The 21,774-nt window shown below is 51.2% G+C and overlaps 1 protein-coding gene across 1 annotated transcript in view; it reads left to right on the top strand.

Moving 5' to 3' along the window:
- CRIP2 (cysteine rich protein 2) overlaps positions 1 to 17,925 on the top strand; it is a 55,458-nt gene extending 37,533 nt beyond the window's left edge. The window contains exons 3-8 of the mRNA XM_090048821.1: positions 9,412 to 9,469; positions 10,212 to 10,349; positions 12,503 to 12,571; positions 13,218 to 13,312; positions 14,954 to 15,011; positions 15,919 to 17,925. Of these exons, the coding sequence (XP_089904947.1) occupies positions 9,412 to 9,469; positions 10,212 to 10,349; positions 12,503 to 12,571; positions 13,218 to 13,312; positions 14,954 to 15,011; positions 15,919 to 15,986 (486 nt within the window). The 3' untranslated portion in view covers positions 15,987 to 17,925. The remainder of the gene's footprint in view (positions 1 to 9,411; positions 9,470 to 10,211; positions 10,350 to 12,502; positions 12,572 to 13,217; positions 13,313 to 14,953; positions 15,012 to 15,918) is intronic.
- Positions 17,926 to 21,774: the final 3,849 nt, after the last annotated feature.

Below are 21,774 nucleotides of genomic sequence, written 5' to 3'. Positions count from 1 at the left end.
TTACCATGAATGTCAGATATTGAGCTGAGAATAGCATTTACCAGCTCTCGTATGTCTTATGTTGGGTGAATTATCTGTGGTTTTGTACCTTGGGGTCAGATTTGACGTTTGAGAGTTTGCTGCTTAACCATAAAAGGCCAGATTCTGCTCCATTTGGGGCCTATAGCCAAACTCCTGTTGACTTCAGAATTGGGCCCTCCTTCTGCATTCTGACTTCTCAGAAGTCCTGTTGTCTGCTCAAGGGTGTGAGGGTGGCTCAGGGGCCCCTGCTGAGTGCTTATTTCTGTGCTCTGGCTTGGCAGTGTTCATCAGCGTTACAGCTGTCAGCTCTCTCCTTCATGAGCCCTGCCTCTCCCTATAGACTCTGCTAGTTCCAGTGCTGTGTGGAGTCTTTGCTGGGAGAACCAGCTGGTGATGGTAAGATGTGTGAGCGTGGTTGATTCTGCCAGCCTCCTGTATTTTGGGATGTCCTCTCTCTGTTAATGGAGCCGAATCCTCTTCCTTCACCTTCCTCCATTTTAAGTGGGGGGTCTCTTGATCTTGCACCTGCTTGTTACAGGGCATCTGGTGGGATTGTCACAAGTGCCTCTGTGATCTTTGGCAGCATGAGTACAACTGAAGTCACCTGAGGCACTTTGGAGAACCCACCTGCAGTGCATTGTGTACCTGACACTCAATCTGCCTTGCCCCAGCGCTTGGGAGGGAGCCATGGTATCTGTGCGGACCACGTCCCGCTCAGATGGACCACCGCTGGTTCCAGCTGGGATCACCGCTGGCCTGTCTTTGCTGCAATCAGGATGGTTTCCTAGTTGGTTGGTTCAGTCTGGTGGAATCAAATAGAGAGGTGCTCAGCAGCTAAGAGCAGCTAGAAAGTCCCTCTGAGCATGGGGTGGTGCTGGCTTGACCCAGACCACTTTGGCTCACCCTTAGGAGCAGGGTAGGGAGTTCTTTGGATGCCTTTCTTCCTCTTCATCTTTCCTACATCCTGTAAAGCTCTCTCCACAGTTGCTGTTCTTGCATCCTCTTGAGTGGGCTTTGCCATTCTTGCTGTGGCAGCTGGCCACAAGCACAGAGTTTGTAGAGTGTTTCATGGGGAGGTGCAAATGGCGTTATTAATTTATAAACATTTTAGACTGCTCTGAATTCCCAGAACACTTCAACTGGTTGTGTAACAAGTTTAAGATGTGTCTGATTTCTAGCCTCTCTTCCCAGAGTGACTTGTTCTGGGACATAAGCTTTATTCCATCTATATTTTTCCATTTTGGCAAGCTGGTGTGTGACACAGCTGCTGGGAGCAGAGTGGGCATTATCTGTGTCCAGCTGGCAGAGAAAAGTAAGATTTGCAAAAGGCAGTGGAGGACTGTCCCTGCTTGGGGAGTTAGCATTTCTTAGCAAAAGAAACCCTTTTTAAAGCATCTCTACTAAAGCCAATGTGTTGGAATAAAGGGAGAGACCCTTGCAGTGCCCACAGGATCGTGTACTACAATGGACCCTATTGAAGGAAGTGCCAGAAGTGAGAGGCCTTTGTTTTGACGGCTTCCCTGATGCCTTCGCTCATTTTAGGAGAAATGGTGCTGCACCAGGATAGGAGGCAAGGCTTTGGAGACAGAAAGACAGGCCTAGTTTTGAACTTGGGCTCACAGCTGGCTCCATCAGTGTCGGTGAAACCTGCCTAGAGTGTGGAGGCTCAGCAAGGTGCAGGTGTTCCTCATCCCTAGTCTAAACAGCTTTCTCATTCTTTGTAAAATGCAGTCCTAGCCTGTTTGGGAGTGGGTTCAGCTCAAGTCAGACACCTGCTTGAACTGAACTAACTGAAACAACAGCAGCAGCAGCTGGTGAATGGGGCAGAGCTTCTTGTTTTATAAACAAGGTAGCTGTATCCCCAGAATCTGTGATGTTTCCCGTTTGCTGTTACTGCAAACAGTGTTCGGCCCTGGCCTTTGTAAGCCGAAGCAGGTGGGCCAGCTGCAGGGCCTGCTGGCTGGCTGTACTGACCCTGCTGAGGGGCTGGCTGGCCTGTCCCCTACTCCCTCAGCTTGCATGAGTACTGAGTTGGGGTAAGATTGTAGGGACAAGAGTTGCCAGTCGCCAGAGCCCCGTGATACAGGCAGGATCGGACCTGAAGCCTATTCCTCCTGTCTCCAAGAATAGGCAATATCCTGTACTTATGAAGAAAATGAAAGCCACTCTGGAGTTAGTGTCCTTAGTCCCTCTATTTCTTCTACCTGTACCACCTGCAGAATGGGGGTGCAGCCATGTGCTTCATTAAGGCATGTCCTATTTGAGCAGACCCTGCTGCTCTGTGGTACAAGTCTGCAGCCCTCCTGTCCTTGGGGCAGGGGTGGGATCTGGCTCTGCCTTCTTGTGCGGTGGCAGCAGCAGGCTGTCTTGGGAGCTGTGGGGAGCAGCAGTGGGAATCTCAAGCACTTGCACATCTTTGCTCCCCCGCCTGCAGGTCAGGTTGCCATACAAACTAGCTCCATCAGCCCAGAGCTTGACTGTCAGAGCAGGTGACTGAGACCTGTGGGGATGGGGGCAAGGTTGGAGGAATGTCTATGCCCCCTGCAGCTAGGGCAGAAAGAGCCAGAGCAGACGGCATGGGCTCCCGACCTTGAATGCTGGCTCTGAAGTGTGAATTGTGGTCTGTCTTAGCACCCATGTGGTTCAGCCAGTGTGAAGCTGGAGGCAGAGGACTGTGCGTAACAATGGAGACTCATAAGCTTGGTTTGAGAGCTCCTTAGATAAGGAGCTCTGGGCCAGGAGGGGCTCCTTGGGACTGTTGAGTCTAGATCACTAGAGACAATTGTTCCCAGCCACACTCTTGATGAGGCTGGGGGTGTGCCTGCACCAGTGCCGTGCACTGAGAGAGGAGCAATAGGGACTTGTCTGGATGGGCCTCAAAGATCCCACCATTGTCTGGGCTTATTTAAAGGAGAGCCACTAATGGGATGTCCTCAAATGGTGGGGGGAAAGGCTTGGGCTTTTCAACTTTCCGCTGAAAGGAGGTGTGGTCCCAGGATGCAAGGCAGCTTGCCTGCTTGGCTCACTGGCCTGCTGTATCACGGGGCTCTGGCAACTTTGCTTGCATTGCAACGAAGCGTTGCAGGCTGGAGCCAGGTCCCTCTGCAGGTGGTGGTGCGGCTCTGCATGCTCTCCTTGTGCTTGCTTGTTTTTTCACACTCTTTCTGGCTGAAGAACACTTCATTTCTGCCAAACTTTGAGCAAGATGATCTGAGCCAAGTGAAGGATGGTCCCCAGCATGGAGTGACCGGAGGGTCTGGTTGGGTTTACAAGCTCTGATTTTTCTGGGGAGACTCCTGGCTTTTGGGCTCTGGTCGGGCAAGGAAAGGAGAGACTATGGTAGCTAGTGTGACCAGTAATGGCATTTACTATAAGGGAATGAGGAAGGGGAATGCTTGTGACACAGGGGTCCCAAGGGATGTTGTGATGCCAGCTTATTCTTTGTTCTTCACAAATGACAAGGGCCACGACCTGTGACAGGGGCCAGGATCTGAGATACATAGTCATTAATCTGTGTCTGCCTCTCTTAGCTTCAGGGGAAAAGAGATTCAGTGACTTGCTGCCTATCCACCTACTTCAGGGTCTCCTTAGCTGAGATGGAGCCCCATTGCCATGGACAGCAGGCATGGGACGGCTAGAGACCAGCTGCAGCTTCAGAGTTGTTTCAGGACAGGGTGCAGTAGATGAGGCTGGGGGATGATTGGTAGGTACTAGCAGGGCTCAGGGGAGAAAGGCAGGGTTTGCTGCAGCTCACTGGCCAGGCAGAGAAAGAAGCAGGCTGAGATCCATATCATGGATGGGAGGAGATGGGAGAAGTGGATTTAAAGAGCAGGGGTTGCTGTAGGTCTAAAGTAGATGCATTGGCAGTGCAGGGCAGGCTGCTGGGAGGAGCTAGCTTGCAAAGGAAGCTTGCTTGGTGCCTGCCCCAGTGTTCCCAGCTCTACCTATACTTGCTAAGTCCTTTCCCCAGTTAGGTCCCTGCAGCAGTAAATATTGTTTGGCTCATGCAGTCTGCAGAATCTTGGTGCCTTTCAAGGCAGCAGAGCCAGGTGGCAAACAAAGTGCCTCGTGGCCTGTCTGGCCAGAGAGGCCAAGGTTGCCCAGTGCCTTGGAAGAAAAGAGTGGATCTTGTGGCGACTTGCCCTGGAGGCATGTGCCCTGGTGCGTCCCAGCTGGATGGGTGCTTCTGCGTGGGAGACTCATGAGTTCCTGCCTCTGGGGACGCATTCCACATTTAACAAGGGGAGAAGACATGTGGCCAATTGATTTCCTCTGCTCCGTGCAGAGGGACATGTGCTGAGCATCCAAGACCTGGTGCCAGAGACCACAAATGCTCTTTTTCTCTTTTCTTTGACTCTTTTCCCAGTGACTGGTGGGGAAACGGCTGCTGGGAGCTGGAATAATATTATCTCAGGCCCTCTGGCATGCTCAGTCCTGTCTCTCCATCAGCTGCTCTAACTGATGGCAGTGCACATGGCCCAGCCCTCGTGATAAGGGCATGACATCAGGGAGAAGGACTCGCAGTCTATCACACTTCCCAGAGTGAAAACCTCTTTCCCTTCAGGAACCAGCCCGTTTGATAGCAGGGTGCAGATAGTGGCTCTGTGGAAACGAGTGCTGTGTTTGGGAAGGGACTTTTATGCCAGGCCAAAAAGGGAGAAGTCAAATCTTTTGGAAGTTCCCTGCCTTTCCCGTGGCAGCTCCTTAGCCTGGCTCTGTGGGGTCTGAACCCTGGCCTGTGTAGCTGATGCGCCGCCTGCTTTGTAGGCTCCCTGCAGAACGCCCCCTCCCTCCCTCCCTCCCAGGCAGGCCAATTCTTTCTCCTTTAGTGAAGCTCCCCAGACTCACCTAGCACCCTCACCCGCTCTGCATCATGTCTTGCTCTCTTCCCCAGCCACTGTGAGTATGCACTGGCTTGACTGCTGGTGTGACCCTATTCTGATCCCAGTGGCAAGATTGCTCCTGCCTTGCGCCAACATAATATCCTGGTGAAACCTGGGCATAGAGCAGCTTCTGGGCAATGAAAGGAGACCCTGTGTAGTTAAGACAGGACAAGGCATTTGTAGACCTGTATCTCCCTAGTCCTCATTGCTGAGGTAGCCTGTACCCCAGTTTCACAGCTCATTTGTCCCCACCTTCTTGAGCAGACTTCTACTCCCTACTGGTATGTTTATAGTAATACCTGAGATCAAGGCTTCAATGTGCCAGGTTTCTGCACAGTTATGTAGTGAGAAATGATCCTTGTCCCAAAAAGTTTACAGCCTAAGCCATGTCCAGGTGAGCATGGCTGCGCCACAGATGCATCTCTGGTACCACATACTGCACATTCAGTTCTCTGCTATGACCTCTGGATATCCAGGGATCAGAAAAACCTGTGAGGGGAGAAAAGTGGAGCAGCATATGCAGGGGCAGTGTGCGCCACTCAGACCTGGAGTTTGGCTGGCTGGAGCCCCCCACTGCCGCTGGCCAGCCTCTGGGAGGCAGGATCACTGCTGCTACAGCCCCTAGGACTCCAGGTGAGGCTGCTGGGACCAGCTCAGTGCTAGCCTCAGCCTCCCTTACCACACCCAGGGTAACTTGCTGCATGCCAGAGGGTGTGTGGCACATGCAGTCCCCAGGGACAGCTAGCAGTGGCACGAGGTGCACCGCTGCTTGTTGTCTCCAGGGAACCCACACGTGCATGGGATGTTTGACGTGGCCTAAATGGGCAAATGTTGGGTGTGGGAAGCCAGCTTATGGAGACAAAATGGCCTGCCTAAGGCCAGAGAGCAGTTCAGTGGCAGAGCTAGGACTAAACCCCAGGTCTCCCAAATCCCAGGCAAGATGTGTTCTTCCCCCGGTGCATAGCTACTTCTCTCTGTTCTTCTTTATAACCCACCTCTTTTCTGCACTCTCTCTGTTCGCTTGCAGGCAGATTGTCCTGAAGTATCACACTTGCCTCCATTGGCCTGTAAACTTCTCAGACTTGAATGCCTCCTTGTCCAGCCAGGAGCCACGACCACTTCATGTGCTCTGGAGAAAGCCCTATGGCAGTGGCTTGCCCTGGAATTCCCTGCACAGTGCACAGATGGTGGTGCAGGGAGGAAGGCCAGGGGTGTCCGTGGCAGCCCTCCTAGCTTCTCTTTTACTGATATGTTGGGTGACCTCAGACAATTATCTTTCCTTCTCTGTGCCTCAGGTTCCCCATCTGTAAAGTGGGGATAACGATGATGACATTTAAGGCACTGCTGTGTGGGGTAGAGGAGAGCTAAGTATTGATTAAACATGGATTTCAAAATTTCAGTGGCGGGAGCTGTGCAGGTGATTGTGTGTCTAACTACAGGGCAGTGTTAGGCTTATGACCCAGCATCTTATCTGTTGGGGATATAAATGGGTGTCATGTGCCATGAGAAATGCAGCATTTCCAGTACAGTCAGGTTTTTAGCTTGAACCCTGGCAGGCTTCAGAGATGTTGTGCCTGAAACCTGTGCCCCTGGGAAAGCTATATTATGCCATTTAATTGACAGAGCAATCTGAACCCATTCCACCTAGAGCTGATCAGCACTTTTCCAGCAAATGAGTTTTTGTCGCAATGAACTCATCCTGAATTCAGCCTCTTGGATTTTCATGGAACATTTTTGAATTTTTCACAATGTTTCAGAACGTTTCAATGAAAATCGTAAACAACAACAACAACAAAAAATAACTGTATTTGGCTTGTGCAGTGGATGCTGTTTTCCCTTCATTGTCTCTGTTTTAAGGCTGTTCTTTTTATTGGGAAATGGTTATTTGTTTTTGCTTTTCCTGTGGGAGCTTCTGGGGCTATGAAGTCCTATAACGTTTATCCATTTTTGGCGTTCTTCTGTCTAACCTCAGGACCATTTATCTTAATGTCTATTTTGATTGCTTGGCTGGATAGAATACCCAAACCAAATGAAAGTACTTTTTTTTTTTTTTTTTTTTTTTAGAAAATCATCTTTGAAACTAGTGTGCACAAGAAAAGAAATATCAAGGATTAACTTCAGAAATAAATCTTTGAAATTCTTGACTGTGTGTGGGTATTTTGACCAGGTCTTTTGGTAATGGTGGCCCTGCAGGTAGCACTCCATGGGCCTCATCTTAAAAAAAAACAAAACAAAACAAAACAAAACAAAACATTAAGACAGGGGTGGGCAATTATTTGGGCTGGAGGGCCACTTAGGGGTTTGGGTGAGCTGTGGGCCTGGAGTTGGGGGTGAGGGGTGGGGTGGCAATTGATCCAATCCAGCCTGGGCCTGTCTGCTCCACACCCATGGCCAGGGGCACTGGATGGCGTGAGTGGTGGGCAGGGGGCGTCTTCATAGAGACTGACTGGGACCCCTGGCAACAGGGCATGCCCTGGCCCCACGCTGTCACCATCCCATGATCCTGGCCCCAGCTCCAGCTCTGGCCCCACCTGCCCATCCTTTGCTGAAAATCTGCTCTCTCTCAGCCCCATCCCATCCACTTAGTCCAGCGCATCCTGCCCATGAGGGTCCCGGGCCTCTCTCCGTGGAGACCCTGCCCACCTGCCTGCTCTGTCCTGCGCCCTTGGAGGAAGGTGCAGGGAGGATGGGCCAGGGTGCCTGGGCAGTGGGGCCGGCAGTGTCAGCAACTCTGACAGCACAACTAGAAGGAGCCACTACCAGGACTTCTGGGAAACTGAGTCCAGCAGCCATGCAACCCCAGCCCCGCTGCATGCCCAGGGGGTTGGAACCGGCTACATGCATCATGGCTTGGGCTGGGCCAGGTGGGGCTGAGGGACCAGCCACGGATGGGATAGGATCACTTGGTGGACTGCTTCCAGCCTGTGGGCTGGATTTTGCCCACATCGGCATTAAAACCTCATCAGAATTTCTAAAATCTCTTTCCTTCAGTGTAGCAACTTATGCCACAGAAAGGTCTGGTGTGAGGTTTCTGTTCTCCCTCATGTAGGATGACTGACACCAGTCTCCAGATCCTGCTAACAGACCCCTTTGTGTGATGCCTTGCTATCCTGTGCACTTGCTTTCTAAAAATGTTTCTCTTCTGGCATATAGACCGCAATACATCTGGAGCAATGTATCTTTTTAGCCTTCTGCACTGGCATTTCTTTATATATGAAGGTGGACAGTAGACTGAAGGTGGGCAGTATGTGTATTATTACACAGTCCATCTTAATTCTTTGCAATACTGAAGTAACGATCCAGCCTAAACTCCAGAAGAGATGAGCAGTCACTTAAAAGAAATGGCCCAAACTTGCCACCGTGACGTGCATGGCTCCCATTAAATACCAACCCCTGCCTTTCCCTCCCTTGCCCCAAAAAACCAAGAAAAAACCCAACCCAGAGATTATGTTAAAAAGCAAGATCATATGTTACCAGCTCCTTGTGTCATGTTGCAGGGTTTCAGTCTAAAGATACTGTGGGGTTTGGGCACTCCCTCTCTTTCATGTGGTGTTTTTCTCTGGGACTGTTTCATTCTTTGGGAGGTACATCAATGCAAAGAAACCAGAATGCTGACTCAGGCAAATGCCTGGGAGCTCTGCAGATGCTTACATTGAGCAAGTTAATGACTGGGAACAGAGACCAAGCTTACCTGTAGAGTGGATGCCTTTGAGTGCAGTATCGCGTGGTGTCTGCCTCTAAGGTACCTCTAAGGAGTGCAGAAGGGCACCACAGAGGCCTAGTTGTATTAGGTTGGTTAGTGTTTTGTGGCAAACTCCATTCTGCTGAGAGAGGCTCGGAGGTGTGGAGATTGCTCCATGACATGAGTGGGGTGGGTTATGCTCTAATAAGTGCTTTTTACCCTGAAATGAGTGGAGGATACATTCCCAAGGTCCTTCACTGGGGCTGTTCTCAGCCATCTCCCTATGTAATAGGACCAGACTGTGGTCTCCCATTTTGTACATGTGAGCAGCTGAGGAGCAGAGACACGCCTCAGGTCATGCAGAGGGACTGTGGTGCAGCAGGGATTTCAGTCCTTTTCTCCTGAGCCCTGGGATAGTGCTGCTCATTACAGGCCATTGGAGACCAAAAGCTAGACAAACTCCTAAGTGATGCTCACAGTTGGGGGTGGGTTCTTTTGGTAGGGGACCCCTTGTGCTGTTGGAGGTAGAAAGTGGTTGTGCTTATGGATAGTCCCCGGTCTTCCTAGAATGCCCTGCCTCTGCATCTGAACTGCATGGGTGACTAATATGTCTAAAGGGTGCCAGTGTTTGGTGTTAGGCCTCCCAGTTGACTGTCTGTCTGCAGTGTTCAGGTACCTTTGGTACACTGGATGAAATGTGCAAGCATGTTTGCAGTGTCTGAAGCTGTGCTGCAGCGTGCCTGTCCTGAGAGTTTGGTGCCTCTTAGAGGCTCCTGCCAGCTGCATTTCTGACTGTCGTCCCCCCCACCCCTCTCTCTCTCGTAGCACGATGGGAAGCCCTTTTGCCACAAGCCCTGCTATGCAACACTGTTTGGACCCAAAGGTATGTCTGCATTCCTGACCCTTCTTTTTGGCTTCCTTCCTCAGGGTTTTTATTTCCTGCACTTCCAGGGCTGTAGCCCTCTCTTGAATTATTCATCAGCCTTGTCTCCTCCTGTCTTGGCTGACAGGAGGGTGTTTAGGATGCTGAAAACAGCCCAAGAATAGGATAGCACAGGCCAAAGCTGTGTCAGGATTTTCCTTTAGGAAACCCAGAATGCCTCCAGGTCAGTGTTTCTGTTTCTTGGGCCCCCAAGTCATGCACAGAGTGGCTCGAGATCAGCAATAAGTTTTAATGGGATGTGTTCTTTGCAGACCTGCCTGTGAGATAGTGCGGAAACGTCCTGTCAAGAGAGTGGAGGAATGAAGTCATGACAGTTCTCTGTTAACTAATTCCCCTACAAGCTGCAGGGAGGGTTACTGCCTCCAACTATGTCTGCTCCCAGCAGATAAAATGGTCCCAAGGTAAAAACAGCATGGGAGGCAGATAACCCTGGCTCATACATGGGAGAAGGGTTTGGAGGCTGCAGTTTATGCATGTCAGGCCTGCCTAGCTGTGTGTCTTCAAAAGGTCCAATTTGAGTAAGTGTCATCCCTGAGCAAGCCAGACATAGGTGTGCTGAAGAGACAGGCGGTGCGGCCTTTGCAGCTGGTTGTGCCCAGTTGGCTTTGGCCTACTGGGAGGCTTAGAGCCTGGAAGGGTGTCTGGGATATGACCTCTATAAATGCTGCTGCTCTTGTTGCAGGTGTGAACATTGGTGGAGCTGGGTCCTACATCTATGAAAAGCCTCAGATTGAAGGGCAGACGGCTCCGGGGCCCATTGAGCATGTTTCAAAGGTGGAAGAGAAGAAGGTCAGCGCCCCACCCAAAGGACCTAGCAAAGGTTGGTGCCAAAGGGGGTCACCCCACTGCCATAAATTGAATGCTGCAGGTTGACCAGGGAGCTCCAATAAGGAAGGAGGAGAGTATTAGGGGTGATTGGGGATTGCAAAATGAGTGGACAGGTGAGGTAAGGGCAGACTGGACAGGAGTGGTAGCTAAGACTTTGACTGAGTTGGCTGTGCTGTGGCTCCCTACAGATGCTGCTGCAGTCTGTGCTTGGAGCCTGTGTGGGACTGTGACTTGACCTGTACAGTGATACAATGGGCCTAGCATTTGGGCCCAGTGCACTGTTGGCATTCTTGGCCGTCAGAACTGTGTCTCTGCTAGTATGGCCCCCTGGGGCTCTGGCTGTCTCACAGGATTCAATGATTTTGTGAACTGGGCCAACTCTAGCCCTCTGGCTCCAGTGCATCCTTGTGGGCTTTGCTGAGCTGGTATGTGGCCTCTTACAGGATTGTCCTGGATCCACATTAGTCCCGTTTCTGATGCAGTGCTCTCTGCTGCCCCACAGCTGCTGGCTTCTCTCCTGATACGCACTGCTTGGGGAGCCGTTGACAGGCACAGTGGAACAGCGCCACGGGGAGACTGTGGGAACTATTGCAGCTTGTCCAGAAATCAACTCAGAGGGGGTACCGGTGGGATTGAATTGGCTCTTAAACCAGCCAAGAGTTCATCTACCTCAGGTGGACCCTAAAGTGCTTTGTTGGTAGCCGAGGCCTAGCTTTTGGAGCAGTCAAGTTCCCCACTGAGTTTACTTATTCATCAGCTTGCAGCCCCCCTGACAGCTCTGGGTTCTCAAGCGTGTGCTTGTGCTCATCCCCAGCCCTTCGAGTCTTCATGGGGTGAATGTTCTCTCAGATAATCTCTGGTTTTGAGGAGCTGGGCTGTTGCAGCAAAAATAATGGCTGTTATAACTCAGGTCCTGTGTTCAGGTGTGGATGTACATGCATACGTACATGTGTGCATTCACTCTGGGGTAGCTGATGTCTGAAGGGGCATAAGTCCCACATCAGTTTCAGCTCATTGTGTCAGCTACAGACGGGAGCTGTCTGTGCTTTGTTTCCCTGTGTATTTGCTTTCCCTTGCACTAATGCTGTAGCACAGACAGGTGCTCAAGTTGTAGAGGAAATCCTTGGAGGGGGTTCACCCCCTCCCCCGACCTTACTACTACCTGCTTGTGGGGTGCTCTCCCTCCACATTTTTTACCAGCTCATGCCGTCCTTCACACACACACACGCATACTCACTCCATCCTTGCTGGGTCTGTGCTCCTCCTCTCTGTATCCTCCCTCTGTTACTATGTTATGCATTGATCGGAGACTTGCATGGCAAGCTGTCCAAGGAGAGGCTGAGGGATCTCGAACTCTTCAGCCTAAAGAAAAGAAGGCTGAGAGGGGACCTGATTGCGGCTTACCGCTATATCAGAGGCGTACATCAGGGGCTCGGTGAACAACTGTTCACCTGGGCACCCTGGGGGAAAACTAGAAACAACAGCCACAAACTCCTGGAAGACAGTTTCAGGCTGACCATTAGGAAAAACTTCTTCACAACTAGTGTCCAAACTGTGGAGCAAGCTCCCCCCAGAGGTGGTGCAATCATCTACCCTAGAAGTCTTCAACAGAAGACTGGACGGTCACCTGGCTGGCATCACCTGACCCCAGATATCTTTCCTGCTCATGCAGGGGGCTGGACCCCGATGATCCTTCGGGATCCCTTCCAGCCCTGCGATTCTATGATTCACGGAATTGATTTTCGAATCCCCGCCCAACTGGGATTTGCTGAGCTACTGCAGGGACCATGATGGGTTGTTGCTTTTTCAATGATAGCTTATCAGTGAGGAATGCTGGCTCCTGCTTCAGTGACAAACAACAGAGTGCCTTTGATTTTGTTTGAGACGGCAGGGCAGGAGGGAGGATACTATTTCTTATACAGCTTGAAGAGACCAGCCCTAGTTTCTAGCGGTGGGCTTTAGCCTGTTGATTCTGCAGTGGATAGAAACCTTTGGCTTGGGCACTGAGCAGAGCCCTCTGCCACCATGAGGTGCCAGAGTGACTGGTCAGTGCTGTCAGAAAAGCCAGATGGCCCCGGTACCATCAGGGGGAGCATTTGTTCTAATTTTATCAGGGCTTCAAACTGTTTTCTTTTTGTGTTCCAGCCTCCAGTGTCACCACCTTCACTGGAGAGCCCAACATGTGCCCACGCTGTGGGAAGAGAGTCTACTTTGGTAAGCCCTGTTCACACCCTGGTGGTGGTTTCTTTCCTGTGAGCTCCCAGCACAGGGCAGGGCCCATGGGGTCAGTGCTGTATACAGACATGAAAAGAGAGAGTTCCTGCCTCAAACAGCATGAAATCCTAAATGGAAATGGCTGCTGGGAAGCAGCAGCCCCCAGAGATTAAATGATGTGCCCAGGGTCATGTTGAGCGTCTGTAACAGAGTCAACAGTGGAACCCAGGCTGCTGGGCTGATATCTGGGAGCCCTAATCACAAGGTTGTGCTTCCATTGTGGGGAGATGTTGGTTGCTAAAGGAGGGATCTGAAGGATATGATCACGTGAGGGGACAGGAGCTGCTCCAAGAGGCATTCAGGCAACCTCAGGCAGGTTGCTGCCCCTCTGTCCTCTCATTTTGTTTGGCAAATGCTCTGCACAATGCCTAGCAGGGACCTCTCATATAATACTGAAAGTCCCTTGTACTGCTGTGCAGTGACAGCCCCCCCATTTACCTTGCGCTACCTTTGCTAGTGAGTAATTCTGCACCTTCCCAGAGGTGCAGGGGAGCTAGCACTGGGGAACGCATGACTCGGACAGACTTAAGCCAAGACAGGCATTGAAGAGCTTCCTCTGATTGTGTTGCTTTTGTCTCCACTCCAGCTGAGAAGGTAACTTCGCTGGGGAAGGACTGGCACCGGCCCTGCTTGCGCTGTGAACGCTGCAGTAAGACTCTAACCCCTGGGGGCCATGCTGAGGTGAGGACTGGGGACGTGTCCTGACCTAACTGACTGCCTGGCATTTATTTTCTCCCTCAAGCAGGCATTCCCCTTCCCCAGGCATGTGTACATGCAGGTATTCCTTGGGTGAGCCCATTTAAGAGCAGCAAAGGACTGAATGCAACTTCTCAAATATAAAATCCCCTCCAAAGGAGCCTTTCATGCTTCTGCTCTGCTCTTCGCCTTGAATGACACTCTGTGAAGCAAAGAAGGTGTTTCGTCTGGGGGAAGTGGTATCTGTAGTTGGGCTGCACCCAGCAGGAGACCTTATTTGACCTGCTTGATGATGAATCCATTGATGGTGCAGATCACCTGGACAGAGGAGTGTGTATGGCAGGCTGGGGCTTGCTGAGGGGAACCAGGAGTTGGTTTCTACTTGGGACCAGGGTTCTTGTGCTCCTGACCAGCATTACATCTTCCCCTTCCACCTCAGGGGGGCTCGTAGCCAGAACTCTGTATGTGATGCCCTGTGCCAGGTATTTACTAAGTAGAGGCTGCGTTCTGACAGTATTGGGTTCCCTCTTTGCTCTTAGCATGGCCCATGCATCCCCAAAGCTAACATGATGTGGCCAAAACCCATGTGTGAGAGCAGAGGTGTGAGCAATCCTGGGCCCTCATTGTCCAGCAAGACTTTTTTTCTGGCCCTTCCTTCCCCCTGGATGCTGGAGCTATGGGAGAGGGCTAGACACCAAACTCCCCTTCTCTAGATGTTGGTGCAGGCTCCTTCCTCTCCACTGAGGTGCTCTTGCACTGTGTGCTCCAAGGTACACCAAACACTCACTTGGGCATTGGCCTCTTTCTAGAGGGGAGCATACACTGAGGCAGTGCTCCTGACTCCACGGCATTGAAATAGGCACAGAGGGCTCATCCTGTGCTGTCCAGTGCTTGCGTCCGCAGCCAGCTCTGCCAGCCCTCTGTAGCTGGTCTGAAGTGGGCAAGCATGATTAGAGCTCCTCTGTAGCTAGGTCACTGGCTGTAGAAATGGGCAAGCAGTGCTGAACACAGTCCCAAGGCTTTCCTACCTATCTAGCCTTAGCCAGTACTCTCATTCCGCTGCCCGCTGCCCCCACATTTCGTGACTTAGGCACCGATTCCTACTTCTCTCGGGCTTGTTCAGCAACTCCAGACTTGCCCACCAGAGGTCAGAGCAGATTTGAAATGAGAAACTAGTGCTGGTGATGGAGGAAACCTCTGCTGTGGGAAGGCTGGGATGGGAGGAAAAAGCCTGTGGTCAGCTATTCTGCTACTCCCAGCACAGTGTTAAGTGGGGTGGGTGAGTGCCACTATGAGCAGCTGCCACTACTGGGGGTTGGAGTGGTGCTGTCATAGGGAGAAAGAAGGCTAGGACTGAGCTGGGATGAAAGTGTTTTTCTGCCTGCTTCTGTCCCACAGCTCTGTGTGCCCTTGGGTATGCACAGGGGAAGCACTAGACAGCTTCCAGGTCAAGCAGCATTCTCTTCCCAGGGCACCAGTGCAGGTGGCACAGGACTCTGGCAGCTTCCTGGTGGCTCCACAGCTGCCCAGCTGTGGCTTTGGCAGGGGGGCCTAGGAGGGTTACTAGGGCAGTTCTCTGTGTCTATTGAGTAGTGTCTGTGCTGATGTGTTTCTCTCCTTCTGCAGCATGATGGGCAACCCTACTGCCATAAGCCCTGCTACGGGATCCTCTTTGGGCCAAAGGGTAAGTGTGCTGTGTGCAGTGCGGACTGTTGGAGAGGGGTGACAGAACTGGGGGAGAGAGGAGACTTCCAGGGGTCAAAGGCAAGGGCAGGAAGGGTGCAGGAGGGCCACCTGCTGCTCTTGGTGGTTGTGGGCACTGTGCCCCCACAGTGTATAGCACTTGAACATGCATGTTAATATGGCCTGGTGCATAGCATCTGAACAGGCATGTTTGTATGGTTCAGCTAGACAGGTGGTGGTCGGCAGGGCTCTGTGTGCAGCCAGCAACTCCACAGAGCAGGTATGAGAGTGGAGTAAGGCAAGGTTCCCAAATCCTGCCTGGTACATACAGACCCAGGTGGGGTAGGTGATGACCTTGCTGAGCTGGCTGTAGAAGGGGAAGACCCACTGGACTAAATGGGTGTTGTGAGCGTTGCCATCCTAGGATTTGGTCAGTAGAGAGAAGATAGAGTAGGGGTAACCTAGCTCTCCCAGAGCCTGGGGCAGGGAGTCCCCCAAAGGGCTTGACTAGTCAAAGGTTTCCTAGTTCTTTAGAGAGGGCAGCATCCAGCAGCTGTGCCATGGGTAAATATGTTCTCTAATGTGCAGCTGCCCTTCTCCCTCTGGGGTCAGCAAGTCTTGGATTGTGGTGTCAGGTCCAGCAGGGTGGACGGGGGGAGCTCCCTTCATGCAGGGAGGGCGGAGTCAAACCCTGGAGCTAGCTTCTGAGGAAGGAGGGACAGGCTTGTGTCAGTCTCCTGCACTGGGCTTTCTCCTGGCTTCCTCAGTCCCCATCTTCCATGGCTGCACTTTCATCCTTAGAGTTCTGCTCAGGGTCCCCTGCCAGGTCTTTGGGGATATATCTGCCCTCCATGCCCTGCCCAGGTCTCTCAGCCCTACCCTGACACATGGCTTTGTCTCTGCTGCAGGAGTGAACACTGGAGCTGTGGGAAGTTACATCTATGACAAAGACCCTGAAGCAAAGGACCAGCCCTAGGAGGTTCCTTCCTGTCTGCCCACCACAGGCCACTCACACTGCTTCCTCATTACTAAACTCCTGTTTGTAGAAGTAGCTTAGCTCGGTGATGGTGAAGTCCCGCATTGGAGCAGACCTTAGCCCAGCTGGTCACAGAGCTGTGCTCTCTCTGCTGTTTGTATTCTGGGCAGGGTGGCCCTGCCTTCTGGATTTTATAATATAGTCTATAATATAAGCTTTGATGTTTAAAGGCAAAGGTAGAAAGCATCTCTCTGGTCACTCCCAACATGCCTGACTCTCTCCTAAACCCTCAGTGGGGTTCTCTGTTGACCCCTATGCCCTCAATTGCATCCTAGGCAGTGGGTGGGGGTTGAGGGAGAATTTTCATGGGCATAACTCTTAGTCACCTGGCACATCAATTTTAAACCCTCTCCAAGTGGTCTGACCATGTAGGGTGTTCTGGGGGAAGAGGCCTTGCCTGGGTTCCAGTTTGCAGTCCTGATATGATCCCCAGCTAGTGCAGGCACTTGCTGCACTGCCACTTGAACAGTGCTGAATTCTAGCTCGTCCCTATTGAACTGCGGTCCCAGAGCAGTGTGAGACTTGGCTGTTTCTCCTGGCTGTGAGGTTAGAGGAGCCTGCAGATCTGGGCACAAATCACTACAAAGCGGGGTGGGGTGGCACTGGGCAGCCTGTCACCCGGATTGCAGGATGCAAGTGTGGTAGAAGTACCGGTTGGTCTGCATGGGAGCACCTTCTACTGTGAGCATACAGTTTAATCTTATTTTGGGCAGTGCTTAGAGTGCCAAGGACAAAACCTGGAACGAGCTTGGGAGAAAGCTATACACCTAAATTCCCACCCAGGCATCAAGTAGATACATTGTTAGGATAAGATCTTGTCTCAGGGACTCTCAACAGCTCAAGTGAAGGGCTTTGTGGCCTTCCAGCTGTGTCACTGTCATACCGTGGCTTGCTGGCTTTCTAGGGCAGAAGGTCTGGTCAGTGGCTATACAGCTTCTCAGGAAGTGCTGTGTTATCTGGGAATCAGTGGCCACCACCACGTTTCTTTCTGGGGTAATGCTCTGCTATGTCACTTGGCAAACTGTTGCCTCGTTCTCTTCACCAGGCAGCTGTACTGGGAGCATGGATTTTGCGGGAACCAGCCCTCAGTATGCCAACCCTGTGTTCTTTCCCAGCAGTGAGGGGAGTCCTCTGCATTGTGGTTATGTCCCAGGGGAGGATGCCATGCAGCTGCTTCTGAGTATTGTTCTGCAAGGACGGGTCAGTAGGTGGTCTCTGGATTCTAGTAGCAGTGCTACCCAGTAGAGCCTGGTTTGTAGGAGGAGTGTGTAACTGCAGCTCACATCCCTCTAAAGTGCACTGGGCATGAAGGTGAGCACTGCAGTCTAAGATGGTCAGGGAGGGAGCACTTCCAGTGGGTACACAAGGCACCATGTCTTCACCATAGAGGATCTCTCCACTTTTGATGCCCAGCAGGCCGGTGAGGGCTGTAGGGAGAGTCTGGCAATGTTGGGACCGTGGCTAGGAAACACCTGAGTGTTGTGAAATGTACAAGGGCTCCTGTCTCTGCCTGCTTTGAAGAGACCCATTCGTGGTATGTGGTTCTTTTTATGTCTTTGTTTATTTATAAGCAGATGTAAATGTGCTTCCTGGTTCAGAGAATGATGTACACTCCCCAGGTAACCTCCCTCCCCTTATAAATGCCCCAGCCGTTGCATTGCCCTACTCCTTACCTGCTAGGCAGGTAATGGTAGCAGAGCCGCAGACCATGTGCTCTGTCTCCAACTCAGCTGGGCATGCTAGGTTAAGGGAACTTGCCTTGCCAACAGCTGTATCTCCTTCAGGCTCCTTTCCACCAGAACACCCACTTCTCCCACAGTGAGACAGCAAAACTGACTCTTTTTGTTATTTGCTGACAATAAAAAGTTTTGAAAGACAAGCAGTGTGTTGTGAGTATGTGGAGGGGTGTGGAAGGGAGAGACGGGAGGAGAGGGGAAGTATGCACTCCTCCTAGTCTGGCACTTGGGCTTGCTATGCAACAAGCACTGAAGGTGGGAGATGCTTTTCTCCCATTGGGTGACCTATAGAAGCAGGAAGACAGTGGCTTAGTGTGCTTCTTGGCTGCTGTGTGATGGAGGCCCCAAGTTCCAGAGGATCACATGTTGGACTGGCAGGCTGTGCCATGGGTTCTGTTCCTCACTCTACCACTGGCCTGCTAGGTGACCTCAGACTAGTTGCTTTGCCCATTAGGGTAGGTATGTCTGCACTCCAGACTGCGATGCAAAGAAGAAATGGCTAGGGTAGCTTTTAAACCAGCTAGCTTAGGTATGGGTGGCAGGCTATCAGGATAAATTTAGCCCATAACAACCCTAGGCTGCTATTATTAGACTGGGAGTGTCTACATGTGCAATTAATGTGACTGTATATACTCTCGCTCAATTTGAGCTGGAGTAAACCAATCCTGATGTCACCATCTGCACATGTATTTAAGCACAGTAATTTACTACTTGTATCTGACAGTACTATTCAGCAGCTCAGTAAATTAGTCTACTGTGCCCCAATTGCCATGTATGTATAGATGGTGACACTTTGCTTCACATCAAATTAGTCTGCTATGCAGTAAGGTGTCTTGTGTAGATGCGCCTACTGGTAATTAAGCCAAATAGTTGAATTACTTCTCGTGTCTCTATACTACATAGCCCCCAGTTGGCGAGATTGGCTCTGTGGGGGGGTACCCCCCTGTCGCTGACTGTCACTGGGGGGGACACATGCCCCCCAACTCAGATGGTACCAGTCACCTATGCTTGTGGGTAACTAGTGTGTCTGGTTCAGTACAAAGGTGGTCTGATAAAAGACATGACAGGAGTATGTCTCTATTTTTTTAAATCCAGGTTCTTCTGGCTAGTTGGGAGGATGAGGAGGATTTATACAATGCTAGGGTTGGAAGGGACCTCAGTGATCATTTTACCCAATCTCCAGCAGAGGTGTAGAATTTGCTGTTCCCAAACCACTCCTTTCCCCACAGAAGCATGAATGGAGCAGTCGGGGTCTCGGCTGGAAGCCTCCCCTTCCCAGGTGAACCCTCTACCACTTGGACTGTTCCAAGATACCTTGATCAGCTGTTATGGGCCAAGAAGACGCAATCTGATTCTCAGGGGAATGGTTCTGCACCCTTCATTGAGCAGAGGCTTGGTTCACAGAGTCGTCTGGATCCTACCACTGTTGGCATCTGTGGCATAGCAGTAGCTGCATATCTTCTTGGGAGCCCTTTGTTAGGATACTGAGGTTGTAACTGCCTGTTGCTTCCTTTCTGATGTTTTGAAATGTGCAGAATCTCTGTTCTCAAATTGCAGCCAGAAGTGATGGAAGGAACTAGGTTACCTGTAGCCTGAAGGCTTGGCTTGGGGAGGTGACGTGAGGGTAGGGCAGTTGTTGCTCATCTCTGGATGTCTTGTGAGCAGGACTGTGCTTCGAGTCTGACCTCTGTATTTTCCCAGCCAGCCTATACATGAGAGAGGTGAAGAGGACTGAGGTATCTTGGCTTTCATGTAGCCTAACACACATCCTCCTCATCTAGCTGGCTGGAGGCTTACGTGGTTTTTCTGAGAACTAGGAACTAGAACAGCAGGGTCAAAGCTGAAAAGGTGCTTGGCCTGGCTGTGCTGGGGTTGAGTAATTGGTTTGGGAACTTCCTTAATGAAGAGGCCATGTCTACAGAACTTGGGTGTATTCCCAAACTTATTCTGTGAGGGCTAGGAGTGGTCATTTGGATTCATGCTCCAGGTATGTTCTTGGGCCAGGCTCTTGGGTGAAAGACTATTTGGCTGGTCTGCAGGGGACCTCTTGACTGTACCAGGGAATTGCAGTCTGAGAGGAGAGAAAGTTTGTAGCCCAGGTTGGCCATGCTTATTGTGAATTCTTCTCCCACCCACTTAAATGGAAGGGGTCTGTCCATACTGTTGCTTTGTTTCTGCTAACAGCATAGGACACGCTTATTCTTGCTGTCCCTTCTTTTATTCTCCCAAGTTATTTCTTTCCCATCACTGCTTTTGGTGTAACTGAGGTCAGGCGGGCAAAAGAGTTCTTTGCTTGGATGCTTTGCTCCACGGCAGTCCTGGGACACTTCCAGTTCTGTGTACATCTAGCTTGGGTCTCTTGTGCAAGCAGAACAGGATGGGTCTGTAAAGGGCAGTCATTTGCTTTTTCCTATACTGTGGGTCTCCCTTTTCCTGCTGGAAGCAGACATCTCGTGATCTGTGCAAGAACTGTGATTTAGCTTAATACAGAGATGTTATGTCATGGGAGACCTGGATGCAGCTGGCAATGTCACAGTAGGAAACTGGGATCATTGTGTCTCTTCAGGAATGTAAAGCAAATTGCTGTACCCCAGCTCTATTTTCTTTTCTTGGATGCAGAACAAAAGCTCTGCTGACAGGATTATTGACCAACCAGAGCAAACTGAAACTGCTGCTCTAAGGCCCACCATGAAATCTAAGATTGGATCCAGCAGCACTGAAAAAAAACAGGAGGAAGAGTAGCCACATACCCCTGGGAGCTGCGTTCTTACTGGGAAAATTTAAAAGCTACTGCCAACCCCAGCATTAGACATCAAGTAACACTATTCCCTGTAGGCGCTTGGACTCTGGAAACTATGCAGTGCTGCTAATTAATGAAAACCACAGCCAAGCAGGGACTATGGGAACTTCTGCTGCAGCTAGTCTCAGGCTGCTCCTTGAAAGAGCTTGTGGTCATTCACAGGCTGTTCCAGTGAACTCAGAGACGTTATCACTGGTAGTGCACTGTGCTTTGATACTGAGGTGCAGAATACTTTGGCTATGATTACACCACAGCCCTGATGCCACTGAACAGGGCCAATTCCACCTGCCCCCTGCTTTATATATGCCCAATCTAGTAATGCAGCTGTGAAGTCTCTCTGGGGCACTACAACAGGTGTACTCAAGCATTGCAGAGATGGATCTGGAGAGCACTTGCAGGAGGACACCTGGAGTGGCTTCACCGGTGCATTTTGGGTGGGGTTTGGTGCATGTGTAGGTAAGGCATGCTTGAAAACAGCTGTCTATGGAAGTGATGGGTTCATGGTGTAGCTATACCACGTGTGTGCGTGAAGTTCCCATTTTTACCAGTTGCTACAGCCACTAGTGTAACTAAAGAAGGGGGAAGGGGCACTGAGGGCAGCAGCCCCAGGTGCCAGCTTGAGGGCAGGAGTACAAAAACAGCAGCCATGGCAGCTGCTGCCCTGCCACCACCAGCAGCCAAGCTGCCTTTGCTGCCCCATAGAAATGCCCTGTTGCACCTTTGGTTACAGCCTGAGTTAGGGAGCCTTTGCTTTTTAGCTCAAGATAGATTTTCATGGTTTTAGTCCTAGAAGTCCCCGGTGAGTCAGCCAACAGTGTGGCCATCACACTGAGCCTGCAGTGTAGGATTCTGTGCAGGGATTTTTGGACACATCCATGCATACTTGCATCACTTGTGCATACAGGGGGCACACGTGCTGTCTTGTTTTCCCCTCCTTGCATGTATGGCAGCTGGGGAGGAAACCCTTTCACACCCAATCGCTCGCTTCATGGCAGTATGCAGTGGGAGAATTGGCACTATTGGCCAGAGGTGGCCTAAGAGGTTGGTGCTGTGGGTGACTGCCCTGGGTGCTGTGGTCAGAGGGCACCACGCATATGCACACGTGCACACATGTATGAGCAGCCCATGCTCACAGCAGTGCTCTCCCCCTGGATGGGGGGCACCAAAATACAAGTTTGCCCAGGGTGCCATT

The sequence above is a fragment of the Crocodylus siamensis genome, chromosome 5 (assembly GCF_052110815.1).
Source record: "Crocodylus siamensis isolate JL-2025a chromosome 5, ASM5211081v1, whole genome shotgun sequence".
NCBI classification, from domain to species: Eukaryota; Metazoa; Chordata; order Crocodylia; family Crocodylidae; genus Crocodylus; species Crocodylus siamensis.
The sequence above is the reverse complement of the archived record's forward strand: the minus strand, read 5'-3'. Positions and strand labels throughout refer to the sequence as shown.